Source organism: Colletotrichum phormii (genome assembly GCF_030913505.1).
Source record: "Colletotrichum phormii strain CBS 102054 chromosome Unknown BDP81scaffold_6, whole genome shotgun sequence".
NCBI lineage: Eukaryota > Fungi > Ascomycota > Sordariomycetes > Glomerellales > Glomerellaceae > Colletotrichum > Colletotrichum phormii.
The window spans coordinates 1,856,278-1,876,499 of NW_026851448.1; the positions used below are offsets into that span (position 1 = coordinate 1,856,278).

General features: G+C 54.0%; 6 protein-coding genes across 6 annotated transcripts; 4 read left to right on the forward strand and 2 right to left on the reverse strand.

The window, feature by feature from the left end:
* Nucleotides 1–934: 934 nt before the first annotated feature.
* Nucleotides 935–4,581, forward strand: BDP81DRAFT_447984 (uncharacterized protein; the record flags this gene model as incomplete). Its single annotated transcript, XM_060592242.1, has 4 exons — nt 935–1,750; nt 1,809–2,221; nt 2,269–2,487; nt 2,538–4,581. The coding sequence occupies 4 exons, from the start codon at nt 935–937 to the stop codon at nt 4,579–4,581; spliced, it is 3,492 nt and encodes a 1,163-aa protein (XP_060447728.1).
* Nucleotides 4,582–5,137: 556 nt separating this feature from the next.
* BDP81DRAFT_314820 (caspase domain-containing protein) lies at nt 5,138–6,739 on the reverse strand (the record flags this gene model as incomplete). Its single annotated transcript, XM_060584032.1, has 4 exons — nt 5,138–5,163; nt 5,231–5,400; nt 5,475–6,300; nt 6,355–6,739. The coding sequence occupies 4 exons, from the start codon at nt 6,737–6,739 to the stop codon at nt 5,138–5,140; spliced, it is 1,407 nt and encodes a 468-aa protein (XP_060447729.1).
* A 2,067-nt stretch (nt 6,740–8,806) lies between these two features.
* Nucleotides 8,807–10,470, forward strand: BDP81DRAFT_423497 (uncharacterized protein). The gene is made up of 6 exons (XM_060590073.1): nt 8,807–9,262; nt 9,373–9,438; nt 9,550–9,565; nt 9,688–9,813; nt 9,911–10,135; nt 10,341–10,470. Exons 1-6 carry the CDS (start codon nt 9,260–9,262, stop codon nt 10,385–10,387), a joined length of 483 nt encoding a protein of 160 aa, XP_060447730.1. The 5' UTR covers nt 8,807–9,259; the 3' UTR covers nt 10,388–10,470.
* Nucleotides 10,471–10,490: 20 nt separating this feature from the next.
* On the forward strand, nt 10,491–11,207 carry BDP81DRAFT_423500 (uncharacterized protein). The gene has a single exon (XM_060590074.1). It carries the CDS (start codon nt 10,724–10,726, stop codon nt 11,108–11,110), a length of 387 nt encoding a protein of 128 aa, XP_060447731.1. The 5' UTR covers nt 10,491–10,723; the 3' UTR covers nt 11,111–11,207.
* Nucleotides 11,208–11,261: 54 nt separating this feature from the next.
* On the reverse strand, nt 11,262–11,878 carry BDP81DRAFT_392486 (uncharacterized protein; the record flags this gene model as incomplete). The annotated part of the gene is made up of 4 exons (XM_060587716.1): nt 11,262–11,340; nt 11,433–11,509; nt 11,617–11,692; nt 11,853–11,878. The coding sequence occupies 4 exons, from the start codon at nt 11,876–11,878 to the stop codon at nt 11,262–11,264; spliced, it is 258 nt and encodes an 85-aa protein (XP_060447732.1).
* A 4,494-nt stretch (nt 11,879–16,372) lies between these two features.
* BDP81DRAFT_197393 (uncharacterized protein) lies at nt 16,373–17,612 on the forward strand. Its single transcript, XM_060582496.1, has 2 exons — nt 16,373–17,101; nt 17,190–17,612. The coding sequence occupies exons 1-2, from the start codon at nt 16,606–16,608 to the stop codon at nt 17,474–17,476; spliced, it is 783 nt and encodes a 260-aa protein (XP_060447733.1). The 5' UTR covers nt 16,373–16,605; the 3' UTR covers nt 17,477–17,612.
* Nucleotides 17,613–20,222: the final 2,610 nt, after the last annotated feature.

Consider the following 20,222-nt stretch of genomic DNA (forward strand, 5'->3'; position numbering starts at 1 on the left):
CTGTGATATTCAAATGCCCATGGGTAAGAGTTTGCTTTATAAAAGGGCACCTCCCTATAACGGGAGCCAATTTCAAGCTAAAAAGATAGTTGAAAGAGGTCATGTTATTGTTACTACAAGGAAGCCGCGATCATGCGGTCCAGTCTTAGATACGGATCGAGTTGGGAGGAACGACGCAGATTGGGATCGCTCCTTCCTCCAGGTGTTAGATTGACATCAGATCAAATCGCCCCGAGCCTTACCTTTTGAGTAGCTTCATATCTTTATCTTCCACCAAGCACTGGGCTATTTGTTTGAAGGGTTCTGAGCTGTACAGAGCCCGGTTATGCCGTGAAGTCTCCGGTATATTTCGGGGTCCATATCCGATCCTTGATCATTCCAGCATGGTTTTTGTTCATCGCTTTTTAATTATTCAAGATCTCTGCTTTCACAGCACTCTCTACTTGTGCACAGCTCAGAGTCCCGATTTTCATGTCCTATAGACGATTAGAACACAGGCTCTTAGACGCGTACACAAATATCTCTCACAACCCTTTTTTTCGTCTCTATAGTACCAGATAGTGGGCCTCTAGAATTCTAATGCTCTTGTCTTTAAGTCTTTCAGAGAAGAGCTTGTTGCACTGCATCTTCTTGCTTGTCAACTGCCGGGGAAGGGGACTCAAGTGGGGCAGATAGTGGAGTGGGCCCAGCACCCTCAAGGAACGCTGCTTCCCCTGCCGGCTCTGGTAATTTTCTGGGTCTTCCCTCTTACCCCACGCACGTGCCGACTTCCTCTTTGCACCTTTCCTTTTTGGCTCTCAATGCGCCCACTCCAATCAACTCTTTCAACTCCAACTCACTCAACCTAGCTTGCAAGCTGCCTTTACAGATTAATTCATTCATCGCAAACACGTCACAGAGAGATTCGGCAAATGCGACACATGAAAACAAAGTCATGTCAGAGCCGGAGCCTGCACCTCAAAAGCCCGGCATCTTGCACGGCATCAATGCGCCATTGAGTAGTGCCCTCAGAGGAGAGCTATACCAAGCTATCGAGGCTCTTTACGCGGTCGGTGGGCCCGACACGTCCCACGCGATTAAGTCAGAGACAGAACGCCATCCCACTACAACAGATCAACGCCAGCAATCAGCCTCCAGTCATGCACTAGATACTGCATACGGTCGGCTCTCGGAGGTTTTGAAGCACTGGGACTCTAGGATTCAGGACCGATCCCTATCACGTCAATATGCTGTCTACCACTTCCACGCCCCGAAAAATGCCGTGGAGTTCGAGAGTTGGGTCATGGGGCAGAACATGTCTGCTGCTGACTCTACCCTCATGGCTCGTCTCATAGACCTGTGCCCTCGGCTAGGATTCGAGGTTCTTCCAGTGGTCATGAAATATACAGGAGCCCACTGCCAGTACCAAGCTTGGATTTCCTTCCAGCAAGACGGCAACGCCGGGTCGCAAGCCCCTGAGCAGAATGGCTTCTGGCAGGTCAATCAGCATGTCACCCACTCACCCAGTATCCGGTATTTTGGCAGATTTGATGAGCTCACGCTTGCCGAAACCATCGATTGCCATGAGGGCAATGTGCTAGATGAGAGGAACATCCTCTGGGAAAGGGCCCGTCGTTCAATTTTCTCATGGGGATGGCCCTATGAGGAGCGGGCATTTGACGAAGAGCGAAGATATCGTGAGGCGAACCCTCAGTGGTACCAGAACATTGTCCCAGGCACTAGTGGTGATATAGGATATTACTTGGCACCGGTAAGTTCGAGGTGACCAGCCATCACGGTGTTTGTGATTACATTCTAACTATTCACAGGCAATCATCATTACACCTCTCCGAACACAACTAGACTTTGTCAACATGGCCGATCAGACCCAGCTTGCTGGAAACCTCTGGCGCTATCTCCTGCGGCAATGCAAAGGATCTTCAGAGTCGGCATTCTACTTTGGAGCACTCAGGTCTCTTTGTCACTTTGTTTGGCCTCAACGAGGCAACGAGTTATCAGAGACACAGATCCTCGGCCTGCGACTTACGAACCGTGAAGATCTCATTAACAAGATCGACCCCGGTCTTATGGGTGACCTCATTTTGACTTCACTGGTTTTCAAAGACCATCAGCTTTTCCAGAATCTCGTCGCCAACATCCGATCTGCGCCGATTGTAGACTACAATTGGATATGCCAAAATGCGACCTCCTATGGCTACTCGGCAGCCGATGCTCTTTTTGAGTAAGTTGAAAATTTCCAATCACAGACCTTGACTAACAAAAGCTTAGGCTCCGACATTTTCTGTTCGAGGGCAACAAATTCTTGCAACTTGCTAGCATAGTCGACAAGCTGCCTGCATGCTCTGAGGCCAACATTTCGAGCGAAAACACCCAGGGACTGGGGATCATGGCTATCAGAATGCTGGAAGCCCCTCTTTCAGCTAGCCATGGCCGGGTCGTAGTGAACCTCTTGAAGTTGTTCAAGGAGTTTGGCAAGTGGAGAGACACGTAAGCACATTTTCCATTCTTTGATTTCTTCGCATACTAATGCTCGACAGGATGGACGAAGCTGTGAGCCGACTTGGAGACATCCAAAAGCAGAGTCAATTCATATTTGGAATGTTCAACAGACTCTTTGAGGTGGCAAAGAGAGACAACCTGCCCCTTGACCAAGTTGCCGAGTTTTATGAGAGGCACGCAGGAATGCCAGTCGCATCACGAACGCTATGGAAGATAGAGAACTTGGTCAGCAATACCCACAAAGAGCAAAGCACTGAAGCAAAGGCTGCTCGGCAGGCTTGGTGCGTTGCTGAACCAACAGAAGAACTTCTTAACGGCCTTTCAAAGCCGGTCCAGGCGAGTCACACTATAATCGCTGGACTACTCCGAAACCTTGATCGTCTAGGTATGGATGATCAAGTATCCGATCTCGCAAACCACATTGCCCAGCATGTTACCGAGATTGCGCCCATCTATTTGGCACCTCTTTGGCTACCACTGCTCAGGACTCTCCAGGACGTGGTGGACCCCGATAAGTCGGCGTACCAGCGCCTCTTTCAGGCCATCTTTGAGCACTATGAGAGCGCAGTCTTTGAGGATATCTCAGGGCGGATCGAGCGGGAGCCGAGGTCGATACCTCCAATGGCCGAATGTTGCCGCCACTGCAAGACCCTCGACTCTTTCTTGGAGCAACCAAGTTGGAAAACGATTCACTTAGTAAAGCCGAGGGCAATCGTGGATCACATCCAAGAACAGCTCAACAAACAAGATAAACCCATCAAAATGGCCATATACGGTAAGAACGAGGCTAGTCTGACGATGCAGCTTGTCAAGTTTTCGCTTGTCAACGAAAGAATCCGCACAACTGGAGCATTGAGGAGACAGGAGGCAACCAGAGCTGTCCATCAATTTGACCCAGATGTTCTGCTGTCGTTCCTTGGAGACAAGGGTAACATTATGTGGAAGCTTGGAGATGCCGAGTCGCAAGGGCCTCCCACGAACACCGCCGCAGAACCTTCAGCTTCTTCCTCGCCACCTCGAAGAAGTTACCAAGGATTTTCAACCAGAGACGATTTGCCCTCGCGCGACAACGCAGTTCACAATCAGGCAACGCCCAAGACTGAGAGCATAGACATGGCGAGCATTGTGAAGCCAGAGCCTTCGTCCACTGGCGTTTCAGCAGCTAGGCGGTCAGGTCACAGGGATATCAGAGACATGTTTGGCGCGAGCGTCAAGAAGGAGAAGTCAATAACTACTCCAAATAGTAGCAGCCAACATGGTATACCCGCCACCAACGGCACCTCGACAAGAGATCGACTCAAGAACTTGGGCAGGATTAAGCTCGAGTCTACGCCCAAGTTTGACGATGAATCGACGGCCCGACTCCGGGCGAAACTAGACAAGAGTCTGACGCCAAGAGAGACACCTCGAAGCGGCAACAGCAATAGATTCGATTCCAGCGTGTCGAGAACGCGGAACCCGTTGGCCCCGTTCGGAGGGGGCGGCTCGAGAAACGAACCCGTGTCTTCGTTCAACAGACGAGCCGGCTTAACGGGGGAGTCTACGTCGTCGCTTCAAAGCACGCCCAACGAGCCCTCCAAAACCCCGCGGTTGGATGCCATGTTAGGTGGCCCTACGCCTAGGCCTACACCACGTCTGAATGCTTTAGCAGGAGGTACCTCCAGCAGCACAAGTCGACTGGGCCTCGGTGTCAGAGCTAGAAGCCCCTCAAGCAGTCCGTCACCAGCTACCGGCAGCAGCAACCAGCCAGACTACATGGCGGCGATTTTGGACGCGGAACGCTCTAAGAAGCGTCGGACCGGCTCGTCATGGGAGGTGTGGACGGCGTCGGGTAATGTCGTGGGCTCGGGCACGGCGTCCTCTGCTGCGAACAGGTCGCGGTTCAGCAGACTTGTCGACGCGAGTGAACAGGATAATCCACGGCTCACATCTCTTATGAACGAGAAGAGCCCCCCAGGTTCGCGCAGCGCGGTTGGAGGAGCGAGGGCCACGTCGAGCGCTCTAACACCACGGTCTCATAATGTGAGGCCGGGACAGAGCCGTTTCCGGCACGATTCCTCGCAAGAGACAGATGGAGGATAATGCCGACGATGAGGTTATTGACCTCTGCGGCGATGATGGTCCTTCTCTCGGAGGACGTCTGGGAGGATCCTACGGAGGGAGCAAGAGGGTGAAGACGACTCCGGTCTTCAATCTTCTTGACGATGACCCTTTCGGCGAGGATTCATAGGAAGGGGTTGGTATTCGTTTCTTTTGGCTTGAGCTCAGCGCGTTGGGCATCGGTGAGCATCCACTTCACTGGACATGGCTTGGTGAAATTTCATTGGTAAAAGAGGTTTGCCTTTCCTGAATTGACAGGATGGGACGGTAATTACGGGAGGGCGTTCGACCAAGGCATCTTTTTGCTTCTCCTGCCTCGGAGAGGCGTATATAGGCAAAAAAGCACGATACCCATCACAATAGACGTTATAGAATCAGAAATGGAATGCTCTTTTTTTTCTTTCACTTCAGAAAATGGAAAACGATGTTGATCATGAATCATTTGTATGACTTTGTCATTACTACGCTTTAAAGCACTGCTTTCTCTCCTGCGTGCCTTGCTTTTTGGGGGGTGGCTTCCATGTCAAACCGAAAGATTTTACATCACATAGAGAAGATCCGTGTCTAGACGAGGATTAGCACAAACATTCAAAGATGTACATGAAGAACACAGTAGTGGGACGCGGCTTACCGATCGGGTGACTGCTTGAGAGCTGGGGCAGCTGGGTGTACTTCTCCTCCAGGACATCGCGAATGCTGTTGAGCAGCTCGACGTAGCTTTGCTGAGGGTTCTTCTTAAGAGCCGTGATGAAAGCATATGACATGGCGCCCGTGGCTTGGTTCGCAATGGTAGCGTCGGCACTAGAAAACAACGTTGTTAGATCTTCCAAGTCTCTCTCTCTGCCTCCTCCCAAGCACGATGGATAAAAACTCACGATGTCTGACTGTCCTTGCTGCCGGACCACATGATGACGTCGGCGGGAGAGGTGCGCGTATCCTTTGTCTTTTCATAGGCGTCGTCGCCGGCGATGGCGCGCTTGCCGAAGCTGAAGATGGAGCTCGCGACACCACCAAGGTCGCCCGAGGTGTAAGCCGAGAATGCCTTGAGCAGTCCCTGGCCGGCCTCCTTGGCCAGGTTGGGCTCCTTGAGGACGCCCTTGGTGGAGTAGATGTAGGGCAGGTCGAGGGCGGAACCGGAGTGGCAAGAGTCAAAGATGGCCGTCAGTCTCACGCCGGGCTGGAGGGGTCGGACCATGACGAGATGCATCTCGTCGTCGACAATGTGGCCGGCTTCCTTATAGTCGACCGGGTAGATGACTTCATCGAAGCCGTCATCTTCATCGCCATCAAGATCCTCAGTCTGGCCTCCGTGACCCGAGTAGTGGAAGAACAAAGAGTCATTGGGCTGTGCGCCCTGAACGAGCCAGTGCATGGCTCGGAGGATATTGTTCTTCGTGGGCTGGCCCATGGCTTGCTGCTGATCATCGGTGAGAACAACCATGTCTTCACGCTTATAGTTATACTTCTCTACAAGGAAGGCCGACAGGTTCTTGACGTCGTTGATGCAGCCGCGCAGCTCACCATCCTGGCCAAAGTAGTTGATGCCGATAAGGAGTGCTTTCCTCTTACCCTGACAGGTGGAGTACTGGAAGCTGTAGCCATCGGGGGCGCCGTGGCCGAACTGCTGGGCGCCTGAAGGCGGGGGAGGGGGTGCGTTTCGGTTGCCGTGAGCCCAGTCGTTGGAGTTCACCGTTGGCATATCTGAGATGAATCAGTACTCATGAGACTCGAAGAAGCGAGGCGTGTGATACTCACTGGGTCTTCCCTGGTGTCCGGAATTGACAGGGTAGCCGTATACGTCGAGGCCCGGAGGCGGAGGGTGGGAAGGGGGTGCATACCTTCCGATGTAGCCCTGGTCCGGGTGCGGGTTGGGCGGTGCTTGGTTATAGCCGTAGCCACCCTGGCCCGGAGGGGGACCGGGAGGCGGGTTGTAGCCGCCGCCACCGCCGCCGCCGTAACCTCCGTGGTGCGAGGGAGGGGGGCCGGGGGGAGGTTGGTATCCGCCGTAGCCGCCGCCGCCGCCTCCTCCTCCTTGGTGACCTCCATAACCTCCCTGCTGGTGCTGTCCGCCACCATAGCCTCCTCCACCATAACCACCGCCGCCGCCGCCGTAGCCGTGCTGTCCTGGGTAGCCAGACATGTTGCCGAGTCAATTGACGCTGTGCTTGTGCAGGGTGAAGAGTGTTGTGCAAGACGTGTTTTGGTTTACACAGGCTTCGCTGGAACAGAGGTGAGTTGAGTTGTGAGTGAGATGAGGTGGTGTCCCCGGAAAGGGCGGGGTGAGGGGCAAACCCACTATGAGCGAATAAGCTGTGTTCAGAACAAGCCTTTGTTATTGAATGGAGACTTCCCGGCAAGCCAGGGAAGGTGCAAGTTCTACAGAGGAGGGTCTGAAGAGCTGCAGAAGTTCGGACTCGGAAGGTTAAGAGGTGATATGAATGGAATGCGAAGGGTGTTAAGAAAGATTGTGGGGTTCCAGTTGGGTGAGATGCGAGAGCGATGCGCAGAGAAACGGGTGGTCGGATTGGGGACAGCAGGAGGAGGGGTCCGTCAGGTACCTACCTTGCCAAGGTCTTTGAACGGTAGCGCGGCACTGCGGGAAGCTCCTGCTCACATCAGAGCTGGGAGGGAAGCGTGGATTTTGGCAGCTTAGGTACCTCAGCACTTAGGTTGAGGTGGGAAAGGGATGGGCTCCGATGGAGGGGCAACGGGCGAGGCAGCCCAGGATGAGACGTCTTGAGGTCAGAGTGGTGGGGTTGGAGGGGGGAGCTTGGAGGGGAGGGGAGGGGAGGGGAGGGGAGGGGAGGGGCGGTAAGGGGAAACTGAACTGAATAGGTGGAAGGTGAAAGGTGAAAGGGAGGAGGCCTCGGTTACAGTTGCACAAAAGGCGCGACGTTTTGTCTGTTTCTGGGCAAGTGTTTGGGGTTTTCAGCTGGGATTCACACCGGCCTCCAAAAGAGAAAGAAGGAGTTCCAGAAACTTGTTCCACATCATCTGATCATCAATACAAATATGGGAGGTTCAGGTTTGCTCTTACACTTTCTCCCGCGTGTTCGAGATAAGCCCCAGTCTCTCACGTCTTGCTCCGGGCTACAAAGCCAAACGTCGTAACGGATTGCCGAGCTTGTCGCCTGGTCCTGCCGCGAAGCGTGAGAGGGCTCCGGATGCGAGGCACACACACCGTTGGTCAAATCCAACGACAAGCAACAGTCGGGATGCCTCCAAGGCTGATACAGATGGCCCGTGACTCAAATGGTGGCTACCGCTGGGCTCAGTGGGAGGAAGAAGTCCAAGCCACGCTGAAATGCAGGTCTCAGGAAATCATTGCCGATGAGCCCAATTGCCGGTTGAAGTGAGGTGAACTCGATACATCACCAGTAACCCACGATCAGCAACAGCTCCAGCAATGTCAATGCCCAATCATGACATATACTACCAAGACCACCTTATTTGAATGGAGCAGGGGGTTAGCTAGGTGCATAATAGTCTGTTATGGTTCGCCAAACTCCCCATCGTCCGCCAAGACCAAGCGACTGTCAGTTCCTCCCCTTCCCGCGGACGGCAGCAGGAGAAGGGACGACGTGCCCAGAGCTGGTCTGACGGGAAGAGAGAGCGGAAGGCGGAGGGATCGCTGCGCTGCGCTTCTCTGCAACTCTACCTACGCAAGTGTGCATCCTATCGTTTGTACACATGTCTGTCTGATGTTGCCACCCACCCCCAAGCCCGGAATCCAATTCGAAGCACCGGGACAGGACCTAATCCTTTTTGAGCAATGGCGATGTGGACGTGGCCGCGTACGCTTGCAGGTCCGCGGGCGGAAATAGACTCGGATGCCAAGACTTTCCCAGGCCACGCAGGCGCTAGATGGTGCCGTAGGGCAGCCTGGCGTCATACCTCACATGCTGGCGGTGATCAGGGTGCACAGGGTATCTACCTACCTTACCATGTCCAGTATGGCAGTATCTTAGGTAAGGCAGTTTTTTCGCAGCCAAGGTACAGCATGTAGTTATCTCTTGGTGTGAGAGGGGAAGGGACCTAAATCTTTGATAGGAGAATGTCACCAACGATGCAGGTTCAGCTGGCGACTGTCTGACATCTGTCAACCTTACCACACTTTGGGTCTTTGGCGTCGCAGCCTGGAACTGGATCTGGACCAGGCTTGATGTTGCTACAACTGACTAAAATAAAGTAATACGAAGCTAGGGACGGAGCAAACCAGCATCAGCTCAGTCTCAAGCCAGGGCTGCTAGAGGGATAGCACGCTGCTTCTCGGTATCGGCATCCAGCCCATCGGCATCCATGTGCAGGTACCTTGCTCTTCACAGCAAAAACAGGTGGGAGCAAGGTAGCCCAGCACTAAAATTGTAGAACCATTCAATCAGGCTGAGGCCAGGCGAGAGAACGAGGGGCTACCATTCCTCGACTCTTGTTTTTCTCCCCTCCCACCTATTACCTTGCCTACCTTGCCCTCCTGCCTTGAATCTTCACTCCAACGTCAACACACGATTCTTCTTGCTCGTCGCACGCCATCACCTAAACGAAACGACCTACGCATAAAACTATACTTATCGCCAATCGCCCGGAAGCTCTCCGTAGCTTCGTCAACATACCTATTCCGTCCACGACACACACTCGTTTCTCGACCCCGCAAAACTCAAAAATGGTGCGTTGTCAGTCGCGACCCATGATGCTGCCCCTCACGTCGCAGCTCCGATATGGCTTTCTCCTCGCCGGCATCACAAGACTGACATTTTGACTTCAATCACCATGTAGGCTCCTCCACCCTACGGCCTCACTGAGGAGCAGTACAAAGACTACAAGCAGGTCTTTTCCATCTTTGTAAGTTGCAAGAACCCTGCCTCCCACATACCTACCCCGACAATGGCATTGCTGTGCATTGTTCTCCTTGGGATGAACTCCTCGCTGACAGTGGTGTTTCTTCCCTGACAGGATCGCGATGGCACCGGTCAGTACTCCCGACTCGACGCACACAACAGCCTTGCGCTGCCCATACCGAACCAAACTGCCAGGCTTGCCATTTTCCGCTGAATTATCAGCTCAACCAGCTAACTAGGGTTGCGTCTCTAGGCGCCATCAACGCGGAGGAGTTCCAGATTGCCATGCAGTCTCTTGGTCTGAACCCCAGCATCAAGGAGGTCAACGAGCTCATCGCCGAGGTCGACCCCAACAACGACGGTGGAATTGATTTCGAAGGTGCGCCCCCATGTTCAGCCGTGGTGCGACTGGAAACACAGTCGCCATGGTGTTTGCCGTAGCATACCTGAACCTCCGCGGCTAACAGCGAGTGTAGAATTCCTTCAACTCATGAGCGAGGCACCCGCGCCGTCAAGCAAAGATTCGGACACCAACACCGAGCTCGTCGCAGCCTTCAAGGTCTTTGACAAGGACAACAGCGGCTCCGTCTCGCCTTCGGAACTGCGCCAGGTGCTGCTGTCTCTCGGTCAGCGCGCCACCGACGAGGAGATTGAGGAGATGATCAGAGGGGCCGATCTCGACGGCAACGGTTCTATTGATTGTAGGCAACCCCAAAGTTCTGAATCCGTACCCATGCCGCGATCGCATCACTACGGCCGTCGCGTCCCTCGCCCACCGGAATGGCCCTGCATCACCAACCCCATTCGCATTTCGCTTGCCACCCCGCCCCCACTCAATGTTTCTTTAATTAGCACCATCACTTTCGGAGGATTGCGGCTGACATTGCACTTGCAAAAACACAACAGATCAAGAATTCGTCCAGCTCATGGCCCCGAAGGACCCCAAGAAGTAGAAACAACAGTCTGCAAACGCGAGCAGCAGCAGCAGCAGCAGCAGCGATAAACGGTTTGGCGGGGCGATCTTTCTTTGATTTTGGGTCTAATGGGTGGGGGGAAGGGGAAAAGCACACACACTGCCGCCTTGATACCCTTTCCTCATAAGGCACAGTGAGAGAGGATGGATATGGGTGCTTTGAAAGTGGAGGAAAACGACTTGGCAATACACATCACAATCACACACATGACACAATAAATGCAAGACATTGATTGACAGCTTTTGACACAGATTCTTTCACACATTTTCACAATGGGGGGGGGGGTTCCTGTCTGATACAGAAAACATTTGACAGATGGGTGGTTCTTTTCGTGTGTTTACTCTGCTAATGACTGAGGTGACCCTCCTTACGTTGTCGAAGTCCTCCTCACCAAGTAAAAAGCCCGAAAACCTCCTATCCCAGAAACGACAAATGAGCGAAACGCAATCGCCATGTGGGGTAATCGTGAGAGCAAGAATGTCTCTCAATGCTCGAGTGAACAAACTAGCATGTGGTTGTGTGAATGGGGGGCAAAAGAAAGCCGCATCGCAAAGAAGGGGGGAAGTTAGGAAGGAAGAAAAGAAAGCAATCCGTCTTTCCGCCGAGTTAAAACAACCTCCCCGTTCCACCTGTTCCCCCATTCCGTTTCCCGTTCTCCAAATAAAGGCCGTTATCGCGTTCGGGGGTTTGGTATCTTTGTGATGTTGTAAGTTTGTTATTGTTGCTTTGGTCGCACTCGGTATCAATCGTTTTGTTCGGATGTTGCTCTTCTTCTTCTTCTTCTTCTTCTTCTTCATCTCCTCGTCTGCTTGGCGTGTTACACGTGTGCTTGTGCGTGCTCTCGTGTGGTGGATTAGAAGCAGCAGGTCAGGCACTCGAGGCAGCACTCGCAGGTCTCTCCGCAGAGCCAGCAGCAGCAGAGAGTGGCGATGCTGTTTTTTTTGTGTGGTCAGTATTTTGTCTTGTAGGGTATGTCTTGCGCGCGCGCGTGATGGTCGCAAGGCTGGATGGAGGTGGGACTTACCAGCCGTAGAGGCAGCCCTTGTCATCCTTCTTCTCCTCCTGGGGAGGGGGAGCCTGGCCCTGGGGAGGGTAGTACATCTACAAGCAGTGCGAGTCAGTTATCAGGCTATTTGCGAACCGAGGATGAGACGATGTCCATGTCTCTCCCATTCGATGACGGTCGGTGTTTGGATTGGAAAACTTACGGGCTGCTGGCCGGGAGGAGGGTAGCCCTGGGGAGGGTAGCCGCCCTGGGGAGGCGGGGGAGAGCCGTAGTAGGGCCTTGAAGAAGAGGAGTTGTCAGTTTTTGAGGGTTCTCGTGAGGATTGGGAAGGTGAGGCTGGTTTTACTGGTCCAGCCAGCCCCAGCCAGGCCATCCGAGTGAGGAAGGAAGGTGCGCGCGGCGGGCGCGCAAAAGGTGATGAGTGTTGGGAGAACTTACTGCTGCTGGGGAGGGTATTGAGACATGTTGGCTTGTTGATTAGGAAGGTTTTTGATTATCGACGAAAGGAAGAAATTGACGATTTGCGAATGGCGGCGCAAAAAGTGAGGAATGGAAAAAATTGAGGAAAGAGAGTGAAGGTTGCAAGTTGAAAGGTGCAAGGTGCAAGGGGTGCGCGGAAGTGGTGCGTGGGATGTGAAGGAAGGAAAGAAGTAAGTAGGTGTGGGATAGGTGAGATGAGATGAGATGGGGCGTGGGTTATGTCTCCCCGTCGGTCACAATCCAATCCCAATGTTTATTCCAGGTGGTGCTGCTGGGATCATACCTCGTCGAGGCGCAGGACACAACCTCAGAGGCTCAGAGGCTCAGAGTGAACTGATTGAGTGGCTCTCTCTTGGTCTTGCTCGCTCGCTCCCGGGTTCATGTGTCCGGCGATTCGCTGACAGCTACACATAGTACACGCGCGTTACGTGTAAGATACGGTATATCCGTACGGAATACCCATCTAACCCATTCGCACCAAGAAACGCTACGCCTCAGACATTTGCCGTCCATCCTTGGACATGCCGGGAACCCAGTCTTGCCAGTGAATAACGCGGATAGGGTTCACTCAACCTGGAAGGGTCCCTTCTCGTCCTCCCCGTGTGCGCCCCCTTCTGCTCATTATGTTCTCATTTGGTCCAACCGTATCTTGGTTGGATCATGGATGGTCCCCCCTTGTGTCTCCTTAAAAAAGGGTCCTGTTCTCGGGCCCGCGGATCGCTGTTCGCACGCAAAGGGTTCCAGTTCCAGTATTGGTTCCAGTCGCATCAACCCAATGCCAGCCATGTGGCTGATGGTCCAATGCCAGTCAGGTAAGGCAAGGTATCCGTAAACCACAAAGAGGAGGGGACCGGGGATGTCAGCACTCAACGGAAGGAGCGAAAGAAGTTGGAGCGACGACGAGCAACCAAAAAGAAAAAGAGGGTCTCGGCCGGGATGCCGGGCTCTCGGCAGTGGCATCTGGTGGTAAAGTTTCTGGGCATTCACACATGGGATAGGGAGTCGCCGTTGCACAAGTTGATAGGGCGGAGCAGGGGAGCAGGGGAGCAGGGGAGCAGGGGGGATGACCACCACTGGTTGTTTAATTCGATAGTGTCCGTATATGTTCTCAGAGTCAGGACTTAGATCGCTCGCTGGTTTTGTACAAATATAAACCGTTTGGTGGCTGTACAATTTCGGTATCCCGCCCATGGAGACCGGATGTGGAAAGAGAAGCCACCGGTGCGGCGGTACCAATCTTTTTTTCGTTCAACGGTCATACCGATTGTGTTAGTAGTGAATCACCGTGTTATGTGTTTTGTGTGTTTTTTTTTCCTTGCGCCGTCTTTGAACGGGACAAGGCTCTGGGGTGGATATGACGGCACCAAAAGACCGCAGAGCCAAGAAGCCAAGGTTTTCCTTCCCTCTTGGCAAGCGTACGCGTCCACCGTCCAAAAGCGTTAGGACATCTGCAGCTCCTCAGCTCCTCAAGTTCGGCACGGCGGTTTGGCGAACAAATGGGCAGTCTCACACTCACCCGGTGGGTGGTGGTGACTCTCAAGATCCATTGCCGAGCCCGTTGGAACGGCACGAACGGGGGGACCTGGATGAGGCACTGATACACTGTTGTTCTTTCTTCCTCTGAGAAGATGGGGGCACCAGACCCCTGAAAACCCACCATCTGGTCAGTCATAGAAAAAACAGGCCGCAGCAGACATAAAGGAGGGCGATGCTCATGCGGTTTCCTCGTTTTGATTGAAAGACGATGTTTTGATTCATCAATGTGGCTGTGGTTTGATACCACACAAGAGCCATATGACTCGTTTTTCTTTCTTCTTTCTTTCTTCTCTGACTTGTTTACCTGCAGAATCAGCAAGTCAGCCCACTCGATTATTTCCTTTGCATGGTATTACCCCCCGTATCTGTACAAGCAAGGCGATTCTGCATCCTGCAGATGCGTTTATGAAGACGTCCAAGACGGTCGGTATATGCAAAGAGGTGGCATTAAAGTAAAAAGGCAAGGTCCAAGGAAAGACATGACACGGTGACACCTCTTTCTTTAGCTTTTTTGCTGGTATTTTTGCCATAGGCGGTTAGATCCAACCGTTTTTCTCTTTGGCACGTTAACTAATAGGGTAGAACCTTCGATTTGCAGGGAAGAGAGCTTCAGGTGGGAGGGCCTTTTACCTTAGTTCCGGTATAAGCTAGGCCAGATTGGGGTCCGGAAACGCCATGTTTAAACCGGTCGGGTGGAGAGCGGCGGACAGGGCGGAGCGCGGGTGCGGCGAGGCGGCGCAGCTTCAGGAGCAACTTACCTAAGGGTAGCAAGCAGGCACGGTGGCGCGCAGCGGTAGGCGGCAGGAGCAAAGTCAGCAACAGGTCGAGTTCGAGACGTGCTTCATGTTTATGTTTCTCTGGCCTGCCACTTCACCTCCTGCTGCTGATCAGCCTGATCTCACTTACCCACCCACATATACACGCACATGTCATGACTTGGTGATCTGCCTATCTCTACTCCGTAGGTACTCTCTCTACCTTGGTACCTCAACTCACACTGAGAGCTCTGGGACCTCAGGATAAGGTAGGGGCCGACGGAGCCCCATGTTGGACCCCTGGCCTGGCGCCCGCCCTACCAGGCCAGGTCTGCAGAGCTCTGCAGCAGATGTGTGCCAATCACTTGTCTCGCTCAATCAGGTGTTTCTCCAGATACCCTCCTCTCTCTCAGACTCTCACCTGGCACTTGCCACAATGCGATCTCCGTGGTCCTCTTACTTCCCCGCCAGCGAGCACCTCATCCACCGTACCTGGCAACATGGCCCGCATCACGATACGTATCACGATACGAAGTACGGAAGATGGCCAGTCTACGGAGTAGTCGTACATGGAATTGCAGCTACTAACAAGTAAAATACTCAGTATTCCAGGAGATAAATCGTTAGCTTGAGGCCTCCTACCAGACCAGATTCGGATAGACGGCAGATGGAGCCGAGTGAATTGAAACCTCATCGAGCCGTTACGATCACCCGGCGGCCTCAGCCAAATAAACTCCAGGGCGGTTGTTTTCATTCACTGAATCACTCATGGATCACTGTGACTCTCGTCCAAAGTCTGAGGTGAAAATGGGAGGGATCCTGAAGCAGACACTCCGTACTCCGTACCCCCCCTGAGCTGCGACGGGGCAGGCAGCTTTCGTCCAACGATCAACGGCCCGTTCCTTCCCTCACTGGCCCAATCTTTGGTCTGCGGCCTGATGATTGATGTGTGAGGTCGGGTATGAGGTGTGAGGTGTGAGGTGTCAAAGGTCGGGTTGTCTTCGAAGCTCGGCTCGCTGGATAATCTGCGCCGGGAGGGAACCCATCGGAGCCCTCATACAAGCACGCCGCACCAGGGCAGGCAGGAGCACCTCATTCACCTCACACCCGACTTCACCTGCCTTACCTCAGGTATTACGGGCTTACAGGTATTCGTAGAGACGCCTCACACACTTATTCACGCGCCCGCCCGCACGCCCAAAACCCACGCCCACGTCTCGCACCCCAGAATTAACCTGCGAAGCATCCGGTGATCCACTCGTACCGCTGTCGCCCTCCGCAGACACTGCAGTACAAGTGCCCCAAAGTCTTGTCCGAGGACACCAAAGGCATCTTGCGTGGACCGCCTACCAACCCGACCGGGCGCCCATCTCGTCAAATCTCCTTGGCTTCCCCATCCCGCTTTCCTCGCTTGGAACCTTCCCGTTGCCCGCCCGCCGCATCTCCTCTTTCTCTACCTTTACTCCATACCTTACGGATACTGCTCATCTCCAAGGGCTCCCTCCTTGACCGCCCATCAGAATAAAAAGGAAAAGGGCTGACGAAGCGTGCCACGCTGTTCAAACACGTTATTGCCCCTCTCGCAGCTCTTTTCTCGGCTTTCTGCCGTCTCTTCCGTCCCTCTCTCTCAGCTCTGCGCTGTTCCTACCTTACCTTACACCAACTCACCTCACATACGGATATCCCACTTGCGTTACCTGAGAGATACTCCGTACCAAGTCTACCAACCTTGCTCTACTACCTGACAGCCTAACCGAACAACCGAACCGAAGGAGTAACCATGTCTTTCTTCAAGAAGCTCACCAAGGAGTTTGAGGAGCTCAAAACCTCCTTCTCCGACGACAAGCCTGCCGAGAAGAAGGACGATCAGCAGCAACAGTACCAGCAGCAGCAACAGCAACAGCAACAGCAACAGCAACAGCAACAGCACCAGCAGCCTCAGACCGGTGAGTAGAAAGATATTTCCCCCCGTCAATCTCTCCTCTTACTGCCTGTTGCACCAAACAAACGAGGGGAAAGAGGACAAAGTCTCCAGATTTGTTTTTGTTGAACAGTCATAAATCATGTACACGTCCCTCATACCTTGTCACTATAACCCTGCCTATTTCATCGTCTTCCCTTGACCGAACCATCATCTGTCTTCTCGACCTCCCGATATCGTCTAGATCCCAACAGATCTACGGAGTACCATCGTCGTTGCGTTAAGGTTACTGACTCGCGCTTCTATTGAACCAGGCGAACGCGGCTTCGGTGATCACCCGCAGCAGCAACAATACGGCGGCTACGGTAGCGGCGCTCCTCCCTCCAACTACCCTTACCCCTCGCAGGCACAGCCTCAATCGGGCCCGGACCACGGTTACGGCGGCCAGCCCAGCTACGCCCAGACGCCGCCTCCGGCTCCCCAGTCTGCCGCGCCCCCCATGGCCGCTCCTTCCGTCTCCAGCGGCTGGTTGGTCCAGTGGGACACCAACAACAATCGCTGGTTCTATGTCGACCAGAGCACCGGCCGTTCCCAGTGGGAGCACCCGTCCCCTCCTACCGGTGGCCAGGGCGGCTCCTCCTACGCCCCGCCTCCCGTTCCCCCCCACCCTTCCTCCGACACTCGAGGCTTCGGCGACCAGGGTCACGGCTACGGCTCACCCGCTCCCCAGTACGGCGGTGCTCCCGCTCCCTACGGAGGCAACCCCAGCTACGGTGGTTCTCCCGCCCCCTATGGCCAGCCTCAGTACGGCGGCGCTCCCGCTCCCTACGGCCAAGCTCCCTACGGCCAGGACCCGTACGCTCAGCAGCAGGGCCAGAACCCGTACGGCACCAAGGACAAGGAGAAGAAGAGCAGCAGCAGCGGTATGCTCCTTGGAGCTGCCGGTGGTCTCGCTGTCGGTGCCGTTGGTGGCGCGTTGATTGCTAACGCCCTTGGTAAGTCAACCTCTTTTAACATGCTTCGCGATGTGTCATTTGCGCTTCACTCTTGTTTGAGATCAAACCACTAACAATTACTACGCAGACGACTCTGATGATGAGCACAAGGCCGCCGCTGCCCCTGCAGCGCAGCCTCAGTACGGAGGCTACCAGGACCCCTACAACCAGCCTCCTGCCGTGCTCCCCGCTACTGACGCGGATGGCTCCTCCGTCTCTTCCAGTGATCGTGAGGAGGTCCAGAAGGCCAGAGAGGAGTACGAGGAGGCTCTCGCCGACGCCGCGGACTCGGACGCCAGCAGCAGCGACCACGAGCGCCTCGAGGAGGCCAGAGAAGAGTACGAGGAGGCGTACGAGGAGGTTTACGAGGATTAGACGCAGCATCCCGAGCAACTTTGAACCTGGAGTTTGCGCGCGGTCAGAGTGTCAAATTGGAACTGCGAAACTTGCTATGACGACTTGACGACAAAAACATGATGGCTCAGCATTGCGTGGCAGTTGTGACGGCCTCGAGAGGGAGGATAGAGCACGGCTTGGTGGTTTTCGGGAACATGATCGTTCGTTTACCTTTTTCCATAGCTTGCGAGATCCATAGCCCCTTGAAATTCAAACGCGAGACGCAAGTGTTGGTCTCTGCGTAGTTTATTCAATAAGGAGTGGTTCCCAACCGCGTGAGACAAACACAGACCGATGGGTGTCGAATCGATAAAAGGTCGTGACGATGTGGAGGCGAGGGTCTAAGGGCAACTCGACTTGGACTTCCTCTTGCCTCCTTGACGATGGCTGCTGAAAAATTCAATAGACTGGCTATACTCCGAACAGAGTGACTATACAGATGGAGATGAGTCCATCACGCGACCCTGACGCGGGTACCGCGTCCCCCTTGCCCCCTTGGAGAGCCTCGGTCGAAAGATGATGCCAAACTAGTGCATCACTACAGACCAGGGCAAACCGCGATAATGGGTCGGGAGAGGGAGCTGATCGATAACGCAGGGAGAAGGATATGCCACAGGCGCGTGTTCGTACCTGACTAAGTGCACTACTCACGCAATACTGTTGGTTCCTGTTGGTTCCTGACTTGAAGCGCACTAGCCAAAGAGACAGACGGGGGAGGTGTGGTGGACAAGAGCAAATGTCTCAGTCATCCCTTGGATCGTCGGACGCGATGGCCGGCGTATAAGACATGAGGTACGGAGTATCTTGCACTGTATCGATCATGTTTACCTTTGGAGGGGGGCGTGGGCGGACTACGAGTCGTGACCTTGAGGGTTCGCGCTTTTCGGCGGCGGCGTCGGCCTCGTCGCCGAAGGAGTATTGCTTTTTCTTTTCTTTTCAGTTATTAGGTACTCTTTGGCCGGAAGATTGCGAGGATTCCCAGGACGCGGGTGATGATTGACGCTGCTGCTGCTGCGCTTCACCCCGGATTCGCGAGACATGCATACGTGTGATGCTAACCCTGGTGAGAAAAGCTCCCTCTTTGCATTTGCATTCACATCTCGAGCTGTGCTGTACTCTACTTCTTGAAGTTTCTTTTTTCTTCTTCTTCTTCTGTGCGACCATGTATCCCGTAGATGATAGAGTAGGGCTTGCTGAGGAGTGGGCAGAAGATCCAAGGTACCTCGCGAGCTAAGGTACTCTGCTACTACTAGCATAGTTGAGCAAGATCGCGTTTGGGGGCGTGTGTGAGATGAGATGTGATGTAAGTGAAGGAAGAAGAAAGTAGCCTGCGATTTGAGAGTTGAGACAATGTTGGAGAGATGTTTATCTTGGTTATCATGATGCGCGTTTCCAAGTGCGGGATTGCCGAGGTATGGCGAGGTTGAGAGAGAACGTGATTTGAGTTGATGGTGAAGTTGGACTTACACGCTTGTATACACGTATCATACTCCGTACTGCTCACTCATTTCGTCACTCAGACAATTGCTCGCTCACACGCTCGGTCGTGAAATAAACGACCTCAATCTTTGACTAGTCACACTTCCCGCTCTCGTCTTACTCGGACTCGACCAGACTCGACTCAAATTCAGCTATAACGCTCGAGGTCACGTAATAGCCCACCAGGCGGCCAGAAAAGATGAATAGGGTGACGGGGTGCCTGCCTGCCCCCCAGAAAAGGCCATCCCAGGGCCCCAGGCCAGCCGTCCAGGCCTTTGGGAGGGGGCACCCCACGGCCGATTCAGGCACATCGTCAAGCCGATAGGTTCAGCTGGCGCGGATGGAGGGGGACGGCGGGGGGAAGGGTTCGCACTATCAGTATCAGTATCCCATCCCGCCCGAACCCTTCCCACACCCTGTTCCCTTGCCCTGAAAAAAGAGTTCATCTGGGCTCGTTTCAGAGGTTGGGGACGCGGTGGTTGGTTCGGTCGAGTACGCCGTACAGGCCACACCCCCGGGCAGGATGTTCAGGAACGGGATAACTATCGATAACACCAGCCACCCCTTGCGTCCCTGCGATCGCTACTGATTCCTGCTTCCAGTCGCTGTTTGTCCTGACATGTTGGTCTTCTTGTCTCAGGGTTAGAGAGTGAAGTTAGAGCCCGTTTGTAAGTGTGCGGATTGTTGTTGAGGTGGCCAAGGTAAGGTAATGAACGTCCTGGAGAAGCGAGACTGAGTGAGAGATGAGAGTGAGAGAAAGAGAGAGCGCCGCATCCGGACGGATAGGGTTTGTGACTTGGGAATGGCGGGGGAAAGCGCTAGGTCCCCCCCCCTCCCCCAACACGCAAACCAGCCACCCACCTGCCACCATGCCTTGGAGCAACGATCACGACACAGGGCGGGAAGATCCACTGCGCTACCGAAAACAACTATCGCAATCTGTATCCGTACCTGGCGATAGTAGTAATGCGGAAAGGGAGGCTGGGGCGAGGGCGGGGGAACCGGGGGAGGGAATGACAGAAGAAGCTGCGCAACAGCGCGTTGCGCGACTGGCAATATTGTATTCCAACCTGTCGCGTGAAGAGGGTCTGGCATCAAAGTTAGGTACGGATAGTATGGTGCCAGAGCGGAGCGTACCAGAGAACATTGAAAGCTGAGCGCCGTCTGAGCGACCACAAGCCAACGGCGCGGGGCTTAACGTGACAGCTCCTTTGACAGCTCCAAGTGCGACAAGACAGAACGGGTA

Bases quoted from the DNA above. Each gene is read 5' to 3' on its own strand.
- BDP81DRAFT_423500 (XM_060590074.1), top strand. From the start codon at position 10,724: ATGGGTGGTTCTTTTCGTGTGTTTACTCTGCTAATGACTGAGGTGACC.
- BDP81DRAFT_197393 (XM_060582496.1), top strand. From the start codon at position 16,606: ATGGCCGCTCCTTCCGTCTCCAGCGGCTGGTTGGTCCAGTGGGACACC. The intron at 17,102-17,189 runs GTAAGTCAACCT...ATTACTACGCAG, and splicing joins GTTGATTGCTAACGCCCTTG to ACGACTCTGATGATGAGCAC.
- BDP81DRAFT_423497 (XM_060590073.1), top strand. The intron at 9,814-9,910 runs GTGCGCCCCCAT...CAGCGAGTGTAG, and splicing joins CGGTGGAATTGATTTCGAAG to AATTCCTTCAACTCATGAGC. The intron at 10,136-10,340 runs GTAGGCAACCCC...AAAACACAACAG, and splicing joins CGGCAACGGTTCTATTGATT to ATCAAGAATTCGTCCAGCTC.